Source organism: Rhopalosiphum maidis, chromosome 4 (assembly GCF_003676215.2).
Source record: "Rhopalosiphum maidis isolate BTI-1 chromosome 4, ASM367621v3, whole genome shotgun sequence".
NCBI classification, from domain to species: domain Eukaryota; kingdom Metazoa; phylum Arthropoda; class Insecta; order Hemiptera; family Aphididae; genus Rhopalosiphum; species Rhopalosiphum maidis.
This window is the reverse complement of record NC_040880.1, coordinates 47,917,075-47,929,162: the sequence shown is the minus strand read 5'-3', so window position 1 is coordinate 47,929,162 and position 12,088 is coordinate 47,917,075. Positions and strand designations below refer to the sequence as shown.

Sequence of the window (12,088 nt, the reverse complement as noted above, 5' to 3'; positions counted from 1 at the left end):
AATACTTGAATTAATGTTTATTGAAATCCTTCAAATAAAGTTTATTGAAGCAAACAAATATAAAACAAAATAGTAGGTAACAATCAGACTACATACACAAAGTAGACATTTAAGTCATATTTAAACCTTATTATGGTTTATAATAAATCATGTCATTATAATATATTGTATAACGAATGTATATAAATAAAAAAATAATTAATAAGGAACTGTTATCCCACAAAGGTTAAGTATTTGATTCATTTGGTCCTTGGCTACAAGTGTCTTGATTGGACTGTTGATGAATAAACACAGGTCTCACGCTATCAGAATTTAATATTCGAGCAAACATTTGTGATCGTCCTGTAACAATTTTTTATTTTAGTCAAATTTATGCAGAGATTGTTAACTAATGCAAAAATATAAACCTTTAAGATTGTGTTGTGATATTGGTATAACTTTTAACCCTTGAAAAGACTTTAAAGAACTTGCAGGTACAAGTATTTGTTGAGAACCTTGTTGCACCACAGTATAAGTGTTGGCAGTAGAACTAACTACTGGTGATGATGTTGATATACCCGTAATAGCTGATGAAATCTGTGCCTGTGAAAATGAATTACAATTAATATTTGTATCAAGTTAATGTTTCAATGGTTTTTAATATAATTCCTATCATAATATCTCATGAACATAATTTTTGATATAAACTTAAGGACCAAGTGTGAAGTGTCAGAAAACAAAATTTACCTAACTTTCATTTTTAAAGAAGAAATATGTTCACGATTTGAGGACTATGCAAAAAAATAGTTTTTGTCACTAAACTTAATACTTTTAAAAATATAAACTTACTTTATTAGTAACTAATAAAGGTTTTCCACCAATTTGTGATTGAACCACACGTACAGTTTGTGGTTGATTGGTATCACCAGATTTTAAACGATCATTAATAGTTGATATTCGTGTAGGTGTTTTCTATAAGAAAAAAAAACATAAATTTAAGTACATAAAAATATAGTTAAAAATAATTTTTAATTGATAACCTGTCCAATATTTGGTTGATTTGATGGCATAAGTTTTGGTTGAGCAACAGTCACCACTGTATAGTGTGGTTGACCACTTTTAGAAGTTTGTACTCCAGAAATTCGTAATGGAGTGCCTAAATAATAAACATATACCAATTAATAAATAATAATAAATTGTATACAGGGTGATTCTTTTATATCAAAATACACTCATTATTTCAAAAAGTATTAATGGTTTTGAAAATATTTTTTTACATAATTTCAAATTGTTAAAAAAACGTTTTTATTAAAAAATTATAATTTTAAATATTTTTTAACCTTATAAATTTAAGTTTTTTGCTTTTTTGAATGACAACATAGATTCTTGATTTCATATTCCAAATTAATAACAAAAATATTTTTTTGAGTATTTTGATACATAAAAATCAAATTTAGGGCGAATAGTTTATGAGTTATACATATTTAAGTTTAGTTGCGCGGAGTGGAGTGGTACGGGGTTACCCCAAAAATGTTTGTCCACTACTCTGCTTGTCTAAACTTTAAATAAATATAACTCATAAACTACTCACCCTAAATTCAAATTTTATGTATCAAAATACTCAAAAAATTATTCTGCTTTGGAATATGAATATAAAAATCTATGTTGTCATTCTAATAAGTAAAAAACTTAAAAAATTATAAGGATAAAAATATTTAAAAATATAATTTTTTAATAAAAACGTTGTTTTTTAACAACTTGAAACTATGTAAAAAAGTTTTTTCAAAAAATTAATACATTTTGAAATAATGAGTGTTGTTTGATAAATGAATCTTCCTGTATATTTTTAATTATCTAACCTGGAATACCAGATAATTTTCTATTAGCAAGAACTGAATCAACAGGTAATTGTGCTCTTTGATTAGACACAAACTTGCCAACAAGAGGTTTAGTCATTTTTCGCTGTACATTTGGAGTGGCTTGTCTTGCTTGTACTAACAAATTAGCAGTTTTCGCTGGAGTTTGTTGAATTTTTGTACCACGGAGTGATGTCAATATTGGCTAGATTAGAACAAAATATTACAGCAATTATTAAAAATTCTATGGATACCACATACTTTTAATAATACATTTTATGTTCTCAGAATATTCTGTGACAGAAAACTTTAAGGAACCAAACAAATTTATTCATATTGAAAAATATTTACACAAACTTGTTAATTGATTTCAATTTATTATCAATATTATTAAGATAAGAATTGAAACTAACCTAAAGAAAAATAAAAGTAGTCAAAACTACAGGTGATCATTCATAGCATCACATGTAATTTCATCACATCCACAGTGTATTGTATTAAAATATTAATTATTAATTTTAAATCGATAAAATATTATTGCATACAAAAATATATTATGTATGGAAAAGTCAAGATTATTTTCATAAGAAATGTGCTTGCTTTATATTTTCACAGTACTTTTATTTAATACTAATGAGAAAATTAAAATGAGGCCACATAAAAATAATATGGACAATTTTCAACAAATTAATAAAACCAACTAAAAATACTCCGCAATCACTGTAAACCCCTTGTTCTATACACAATCAAAAACTAAATCATAACTTAGCTTATAAATTATAGAAGATAATAATATGTAATGTATGTATTTTAAGACATAAATTTTAATATAAAGATAAAGAAAAATACAACAAACCTTAAGTGCAATAGATTTCTGATCATTTCCTTGTTGTTTAACCATGACAACCTGAGCCTGTTGTCCTGCCTGTTGCTGTGGCCTTAACATCAATAACTGTTGTAATTGTTGTTGTGTAATTTGTTGTGCCTCCTGCTGTTGGACATTCCTTGGACCCTGTTTTAAGAATATAACTTGAGGCTGTTCGGTGTCTACTGCTTCTGTTTTATCATCCCCATCAGTCTTTCTGATAATGACTTGCTGTTTATTTTGTTGCAAAGTTTGCTGTTGAATCTGTTTATGTTGCAAGAGTTTCAGTTGCATATTTTGTTGTTGTTTCTGCAACTTTTGTTGATTCTGTAGTTGAATAAAATGTTGAACAGTTTGTGGTTTTATAGTATCAGTTTGGTTAACAACAGTTGTATTTTGTTCAGAACTAGAAATTGAATGATCAGATCGCTTTTGTTTTAAAACTAATATCTGGCGTTGTTGTTCTTTAATTTGAGGTGATTTGGTAATATTAAGATGATGATCATGTTGATAATTTGTAAGTCCTAAAAGAAAAGTAATTATGTAATATATATTATGTAATTTTAAAAGATAAATTACAAATAAAATATACCAGAAGATTGTCCGATAGAAACTGGTTGAGCAATTTGTACATGTTTTGTTTTCTTTCTAGAACCAATTGCTAACAGATCTCCAGATGATAACACTTGTTTCTAAAAATAAATTTTAACTTAAAAATTATGATAAATAAAAAAATAAAAATTACATACATTTGAAGATATATTGTTTACAACCATTTTATTGTTATTGATAAATGTTTGATTATTGCTGTTCATAGTTTGGGAAATGTTGATCATCTGTCCATTATTGGATACAGCTTGACTGCTAACTACTTTTAAGCTGTTAACAGCCTTTGACTGACTTAAAATGTTACCAGCAATTGATTGACTACTTATATTACTGGCAATTGATTGACAGGTAAAACTATTAGCAATTGATTGACTATTACTACTTATAATTGAATGGCTAGTAATGTTGCCAGAAAATGATTGATTAGGAATATTATTAGAAGAAATAATTGAGCTATTAGTAGCTGTAACTGTTGAATTATGGTTTGAAACAGGCATGGAAAATATTTGGGAAGAAACTGTACTATTTTGATCAATTAATGTTGGACAATCTATGTTTAGCTCAACTGCGTTATCTGTCATTTGCATGGTTTGTATTGGTACTTTTCGATTCTTAGTAACCCTAGGTGTTTTTATTGATTGTTTTGAATGGTCTATCCCAGTCATTTCTTGAGTGACACGCATATCAGGCAATACAGGTGATGTGCTTGAACTTGGAAAAGAGTCTGAAGTTGAACTTGTAGGTAAATCTAACATTGATAAAGATTCTAAAAGAACGTTTGATGTTAATTTTCTATTTGGTGTACGTTTTGGTTCTAATGGTTTTTTTTGTGCTTTATTTCTTCGCCAGCATTTCATTTTGACTGCCCCTTGTTGTTCCAAATGCAAACGTTCTGAAACATAATACAGATATTTCTAGTAGAAAAAGATAAACATATTAATTTATAATTTGTTAAAATATATCCTATTTTATATCTTTCATATCTTCTACTTAAATATAATTAAACATATTAAAACCTTGATAAACTCTCAACAATTTTTTTTTATTTTTAATTTTGTTTTAAACTTTGTAACTATATTTAATGAAAATATAAATACAATTATAATAGAATATTAGTACAATTTTATACAATAAAAATTTTAAAAAGCACCTATAAATTACTTTTATTATTTAAGCGTTATTTCTCTACACAATTTCTTTGAAAATGCTGTGAAACAATATTATGACATTAATACAAGAATATAATATGTATCGTCGTGTACATACCAAATTCTTCCAATTTTCGTCCTCTGTGTAAATAAATCCATATTTTACGTTTTGGATCATATTTAACACATGGATCATGTTCATAATGCAATCTATCCAAAGCTCCACTAACAGCATTATGTAATTCAGTTAGATTTGCTTCCATCAAGTATTGAGAATCTTTAAGTAAGGTACAAATGTCACTACGAGTGCCCATTCCATTTGGTAATCTAGCTGTTGCATCACGTACTGAAATTACATAATAATAATTAATATAATGTATTATTTTATTTAATTTACAAGAGCATAAATAATAATAACTCACCTAATACTAATATTGATATGAAATGAGGTCTATTTTCAATCAATAAGGAATGACCACGAGCTGCTTTGTGAATATTAGATGAATTATAAATACCGCGCACAGGACCCACAACCGACTCATAACCATGCATTTGATAAATAAATGAACGATGTGGTTTTAAAAATCGTTGCTTTTCCTAATTTTAATAAAAATGTTATAGTAATCAAAACATTTTTGTTTATATTTATTATATAATTTAATTTACTTGAGCCTGAAAAATTGCACGTTCTTCATCACTAGAAGGAGTCACTATCCATGTGTCTAATAACGGTAAAGGTATAGGAATTGTAGAATCAGTTTCAGACATTTCAATTGTTGAAATAATATCTGTTGTAGATGGAATTGGTACATTTTTAATACCAATCACATCATCATTAATACTTTTTAATTTTGAGCTAATATTATTCAAGTTATGTAACCAGCACTTGCATAAATCTCCAAGTCGAGTGTCTGAATCTCTACCAGCACCAATCCATTGATAAATATCTAAACTAGGCTTATATTCAATGTAAGGAACAAAATCTTCAGGCTGCCATTCTAAAGAAAACAGTATATTACATGATTTATTATACAATTTATATAAACAAATAATATCAAATTTACCAGGGAAATGTCCAGCTAAGAAACCTATAGCTGACTGTAGTGATTTTGGCCAAGTTTTTAATGTTAAGCTGTGGTACCAATCTGGATTTGTTCTGTTATTAAATGTTGAAATCACCCAATCATTAACTCGTTCATTCAATGCAGTCATATCCATACGGTAATCCCAGTTGGCACAGATTATATCCCTTATAAGTGCAAAGAAACTAGAAACCATTTTTCTCATTTGAGGACTAAAATGTAAACATAAATATAAATAAAATATTTTGTACATCATTTAAATATAATTAAAAATATATTTTAACATACGTTTTCAGATCTAAATCCTCATTGCACATAGTTTTAATATCTAAAACATGAAAACCCTCTAACTCTGATAATGATCCAACATAATTAGAATCTGTTATGACTTTACTAGGAGTAGACACTGGTGATAATGATAGCTGTTTAGAACCATAATCACTAGGAGTTAGAGAGTGTAAACAAGGATGTATTATCCTAGGTGGAGATCTACATAATTCAAAAAATTTATTAAAATTTCAATTATATAATGCATGGCAAAATGTTAATAATTAGTTACCAAATAATATAACAAGGGATCAGAAGTCATAGGAGCTAAATAGGCAAAATATTCACAAAAAAAAAATATTTTTTAGATTATATCATATATGTTTAATATGTGTGAGAAAACCAAAAAAATATTATGCTCTTTTTCCCTAAAATTGACAAAATATGTATTTTAAATTTTCTATTTTTTAACTTACATTTGGATAATTCGGATTTCAACCTGATATATCATACATCAAGAGTATATAGAACATTATGTAACTCCTACAACCTCCAAACCTTGATAACAAAATACAAATAATACTTACTCTGTATTTATGGTTTGCACTGTACTAGTTAACATGTCTTCTGGATGAAACTCTCTCTGAATATAGTTAGGTGGACTGAACTTAGAATCTGAAATATTTTCAGGTAGTGGTGGTGGTGATAGTCTCGATGATGAAGGTGGTGGTGATGATAAAGGTGGTGATGGAGATGGCGATGGTGGAGGTGACGGAAGTGGTGGTGAAGGTATTAATGGTGGATTGTACTTTTCTTCGACATCACTCATTTGTTCTAATAACATAGCTGCAGCAGCTTGACCTTCTTCTGCTTTACGTATTTCTTCAGCTGTTAGACTAATAGGTTCTAGTTTAATAGAATCATTTAAAGTTATTTCTTCTTCCATTTTTAAAAAATCTGTTAGAATAGGAGTACAAGGATCTAATTTAATGGCATTCAAATTAGTCTTGATTGATTCTTCTTCAGCCATATTTGATAATGAAATCGATGGTGATGATGGTGAAAGAAGTGGAGGTGAAATTACATTTTGGAGTGTCTCTTCTTTAGTATATGAAGTACTACACTTTTCTGATTGAGTCCTTTCTTCTTGTTTTGATAAAATATTGTGTGATTCATCTAACTGCATATTAGGTCGCACATCTAACTGCATAGTAGGTTGTATATCTAACTGCACACGAGGTTGATCATCTAGCTGCACTTGAGATTGTGCATCTATCTGTTTATGAGATTGTACATCTAACTGCACTTGAGGTTGTACATCTAACTGTACTTGAGGTTGTACATCTAACTGTACTTGAGGTTGTGCATTTAACTGCACAGAAGATTGTACATCTAATTGGACAGGAAGTTTTGCATCTAGTGGCACAGGAATTTGTACAGGTGATTGTACATCTAACTGCAAAGGAGGTTGTATATCTAATTGAAGTGGTGTTGGAATTGACTGGTTTTGATGTTTGACAGGTTTTGTACGCTTCAACCGAGGTCGATCACTATTTGCTAATTTCTTTTTCTCTGTCGTGCTTAATGATACTACTGGTTTAATATGTTCTTTGATTTGTTCATATTTCATACGTTTATGTTCCTTAAATAAATATAAATATATTATTAGTATTTTAACTACATACATTGTACTAGAATAACATACCTGTTCAATTTTCTTTTTTTTTCTTTTATGAGATATTAACATTTCTTTATACATTTCATCAGAGGGCTCAAATGGATTACTTAATGGCAAAGCAACTTTACACAAATCTAGTCTATCAGGAAAACTTGACAAGGTAGAAGTAATAATTTCTAACTCAGGTTCAAGTGAATCTTGTATAATACTTAAATTACGTCGCTGTTTTTTAGCCAAACGAGTAGGTGGTCGTTCTAAATATTTAAAAAAATAAAATAATTATAATTATAAGCTGATAATCAAAAAATATGAAAGCTTTTAACCTTGATAATTGCTATCTGAACTATCTTCAGAGGCATCCCCAACTAATTGCTTAATATCAGAAACTTCTTGGAAATATCTTCTTTTAACTTGCTGATGCATATCAAAATTATTAATACCATCATTGTTTGTCATAGATGTAGTAGAACTATTTAAATCATCAATAACCTTTTTACGCCCAGAAATTAATTTTTTTAACATATTGTAATTATATATACGTTGACTTTTTCTAGAATATTGTTAAAAACACATTATTAAAATAAAAATTAAAACTCAAGTAAAAAAGTTTATTTCAATAATGCTTACCTATACTCTCTCTTGAGCGATCGTCGTAAAAGTGATTTCATTTTGACAATATCAGGTCGAAAATGTCCGTTTTTTAATTTATCATGAAAATCATCGATTGGATTAACACCGAACCGAAAACTTTTTCCACCAAAAAGCATTCTTAAAGTAATTTCTTTTTCCATTAGATCATTTTCAGAAAATGTAGGAAGAAAATTCTATAGGACAAAATTGTATTATTTCTTTTATAAATTATTATATATCTAAGCTAAAAATATTATTATTCTGTATTTGATACAAATTTGTACATATTATTTACCTTTAAATGTTGCTTTTGTAGATCACTAAGGCACACCCAAGAGTTAACAGAAAATAATTGTTTGAAAACTTCTTCATCTTCACACATTCCAGCTGGTAAACTAAGCTCAGTTTTATTGGCTATCACAGTTTCAGTTTTCAGCGATATAGTTTCATCTTCATCGGCAGTGCTAGTACTTTCAGAATCTGAACCTGACTGACTGCTACCACTACTACTTGTACCAGAAGTACTAGTACTAGATGTAGATGACTCAGTATCATCATCACTATCGTCCTGCTCAATTTCAGGAGATGACAATTCATCTTCATCTGAATTTGATGTGGACTCTTGAGGCCAATGTTGATAGTCATTATAACTCGACATGGTGATGATTTTAAACCAAAAATGTTACTAAAACAAATATGATTATAAAATCAAAAATTGGTACATAAAAAGCTAATGAGCTATTTTATTTTAATGTCTAAATTATAATTTAACTTAAAATTGTTAACTTAAACTCATTATTAAAAAATTATCTTATATTTTAGTTTATATAGAATTTTAATATGAAAATAACTTATTTTTAAATTGGTGACTATAAAATAAACTATATCTACATTTTGTAGAGATAAAAACTTGACCAGTTATGTATGATTTATTAAAATAAAATATATAACAACTTCTAAAACTTATATTTTATTTTCTCTTATTGTTCAACAACCAACACTCAAAATTAAACATTAAATTACTTCTCTATAAATCTCTAATAAAACCAATTTGGACCTTAAACCTATGGCTTAGTTATGAAGTAATGCAAAAATCTTCAGTCTAAATAAAATACAGAGATTCCAAAATATTATACTGAAGAAAATTATCAATTTTCCTCCATACTTATCTAATCATACCCTACATAAATACTTACACATGAACATGAAAAGGCCAAAAGTTACTATAAACAGTTTTACCTGTGCCTTAACCCTCACCCAAATCCACTCATAAAAAACTTTAGCCATCCTAAGAAATCCTCCTCGTCGCCTTGAGAGAAAATGGTGTAGACACCTGTTAGATAACAATTCTTAACACAAAATAAATAGAATATGAAAACAAAAAATAAATGAATAAAAGACGATCAGTATCATCAATAAATGGGTTCTTCACTCAAATTGTTCATGTTTTCTTTTTTCACATAGCTCATACTCTTATTGTGCCTACTGGTACAGATTGTGTATAAATTGTAACAAATAAAAAAATATATATTTTTTATTTCTAACTTATATCAAATTTAATTTTTACATTTCCATAAATGCTTAAGTTGCTTATAAATGTTAGAAATTATGAGTAAATGTCAAGGTCATCACTCATCAGTTTCAACAATGATGGTTATGGGTACTGAATTTCTGTAACATTTATGTATTATCTACTATTTAAATACAGTAAATAACTTTTTCAATAAAATATAATGTTAATACTTGTTATTTGTTAAAAAAATAAATTATAGCTACTTGTTTAACCGAGTAGGTATTTAACAAACATGAAAATTATTTATACCTACACATATTATTTACAAATATATACTTTTATTTGCATTTTATTTCAATCAGCCAAATTGGTTTTTATTCCATTTATTCTAAGGCTAAGTTAATAATTTTTCATATTAGATAATTATAAAATAATAGTATTTGAAAGTACCTACTATCTAAAGCGTAGCTGGTAAAGTAACTTACTAGTCGACTAACCACACTGTGAAATATTATTATTGAATAATTTCTTCAATCAAGCTAACCAAGCCCTCTTATCTAACCTCTATCTATTACGCTTTTTGTTAATTTTTTTTTAAACAGACTGTTCAAATTAAAATAAATATGATGAAAAAAATTTGAAAGTAAAATTAAATTCTATCGGTTGTTAGACATATTATGTTTATATACTATAACAAAAAATTATATTTTTATTAAATACGAGTATTGTTAGTTTATTTATTATTAAAAACCACCACTTCAAAACATTTTTACATACTTAGTTACCCAAATTAAATTTAAAAAAATAGGTTTGATTAGGTATTTTTATATCATAAGGGTGTGTTCATCAACTTAAATGAATACTGAATGTATACTATTATTTTTATAATTTATCTTAGATCTAATTCTAATCAATTTAAGAAAATCTAGTGAACTTGTGTCTAATAAAACTGTCATCGGGCAAATTGTATTGCATAAATATTCCAAATCACAGTATATCCGGCGCGGATATAGATACATCATAGTGAGTGAAGTCAAAACGCAAAAGTAATGCATAATGCAGTAAGCAACTTACTCTATAGGAAAGCACACAGTCTAAATGTTATGCTCACCTAAGTCTGATAAGCCTGTAGTCCGAGTAGGAGAACAAATTGGACTGTGGTAGCAACAGGATTTGATTGAATTCGGCCAACGGGCCGCAGATGACCAAGCAGTCAGAATCGCGAAGTTACTGGGCGAAGACAAGTGACAACCGGTTCCGCTCACAGTTCTTGCTGCCGAACGTTAGATAGAGACAAACGACGACGAACGGTCAGTAGGTACGACGGATTGAAGCCGCTGTCGTACCGTATACATGCATTTCGGACATAACGTTACTATTGTTCGTGTTCTCCCGGCCGACATAATATTAGTAAATAAATCGGAATGGGTAGGTTAGGTGTAGTTGTTGCATTGGATTTCCTCTCGGCGCCGAACGTCACGAGAGGAGCCTGAGCTGTTGTGGTGCTAAGTATATTTTGTTTACAATAATACAAATGTACAAAGTATCGTCGTCGCGACACTGATAACGTCGCCCGCCAAAGAGCTTGGAAGAACAAACACGTTTTTCGCTTTCGCCATGACATACGAACGTTTATAATAATAAGTATTTTATGTTCGTCCGGGTAAATACTAAATACTAAATGTAAATTTACTTAACTCCCCTAAACCAGGAACGTACACAGTGGGATGTTTTGGGTGTTCAAACACCTCCCAAAACACTTGGGTTTTGCATGGTTATTTACTATTATTTAATTTTAATGTTAATTTTGTTATATCAATGTTTGTATTTAAAAAAATTATTTTAGGTATACCTAATTTTCATAAATTTTTTTTGTATATTTATTAAAAAAAGTTCTACTTTTCAATAACTGATTTTCAAAAATACCCCTCAAAACTTTTTTCTGCGTAAGTCCCTGTCCTAAAACGCATATCTAAAATCTAGATGTTAGATAAATAAACTTCCTTTAAAAGATTAAAGATGCAATAAAAATAATTAAAATGTATTTGTTCGTATTTTCTATTCTATAAGATTCATATACTTCAATAAATAATAATAGATAGTTACCATACATTATTAATTTAAAAAATGACAACAATTATTAAACCGGTTAATACAAAATTATAAAAAAACAATTTCACTGCATTTCGTTGTATAAAAATAATTTCACATTAATATTCAAAAAATAACCTGCATAACGAAATCAATAATTTTAAAAAATATAAATAAAATATGAATAAAGAAATATAAACATAAATATAAGTACAATTAAAAAACGGGTGGGCAAGTGGGTTACTACGCCATACATGTGGTTACTACGTCCTTTTAAATAAATTTATTTTCTCATTATAGGTTTGCAGTATTTTTTAATTTAAATTAAGTTTAAAAAGAAAACATTCTGTTTCAAATATAATAATATTAT

General features: G+C 28.2%; 1 protein-coding gene across 1 annotated transcript; it reads right to left on the bottom strand.

The window, feature by feature from the left end:
- LOC113556959 lies at nucleotides 1–11,133 on the bottom strand. The gene is made up of 19 exons (XM_026962206.1): nucleotides 10,739–11,133; nucleotides 8,410–8,799; nucleotides 8,112–8,308; nucleotides 7,808–8,034; nucleotides 7,512–7,738; nucleotides 6,394–7,448; nucleotides 5,828–6,028; nucleotides 5,522–5,751; nucleotides 5,124–5,455; nucleotides 4,880–5,054; nucleotides 4,576–4,803; nucleotides 3,450–4,201; nucleotides 3,293–3,392; nucleotides 2,692–3,224; nucleotides 1,839–2,040; nucleotides 1,020–1,135; nucleotides 829–951; nucleotides 408–582; nucleotides 1–342 (listed from the first exon to the last, which is right to left on the bottom strand). Exons 2-19 carry the CDS (start codon nucleotides 8,770–8,772, stop codon nucleotides 227–229), a joined length of 5,352 nt encoding a protein of 1,783 aa, XP_026818007.1. The 5' UTR covers nucleotides 8,773–8,799; nucleotides 10,739–11,133; the 3' UTR covers nucleotides 1–226.
- Between the last annotated feature and the right edge of the window lie 955 nt (nucleotides 11,134–12,088).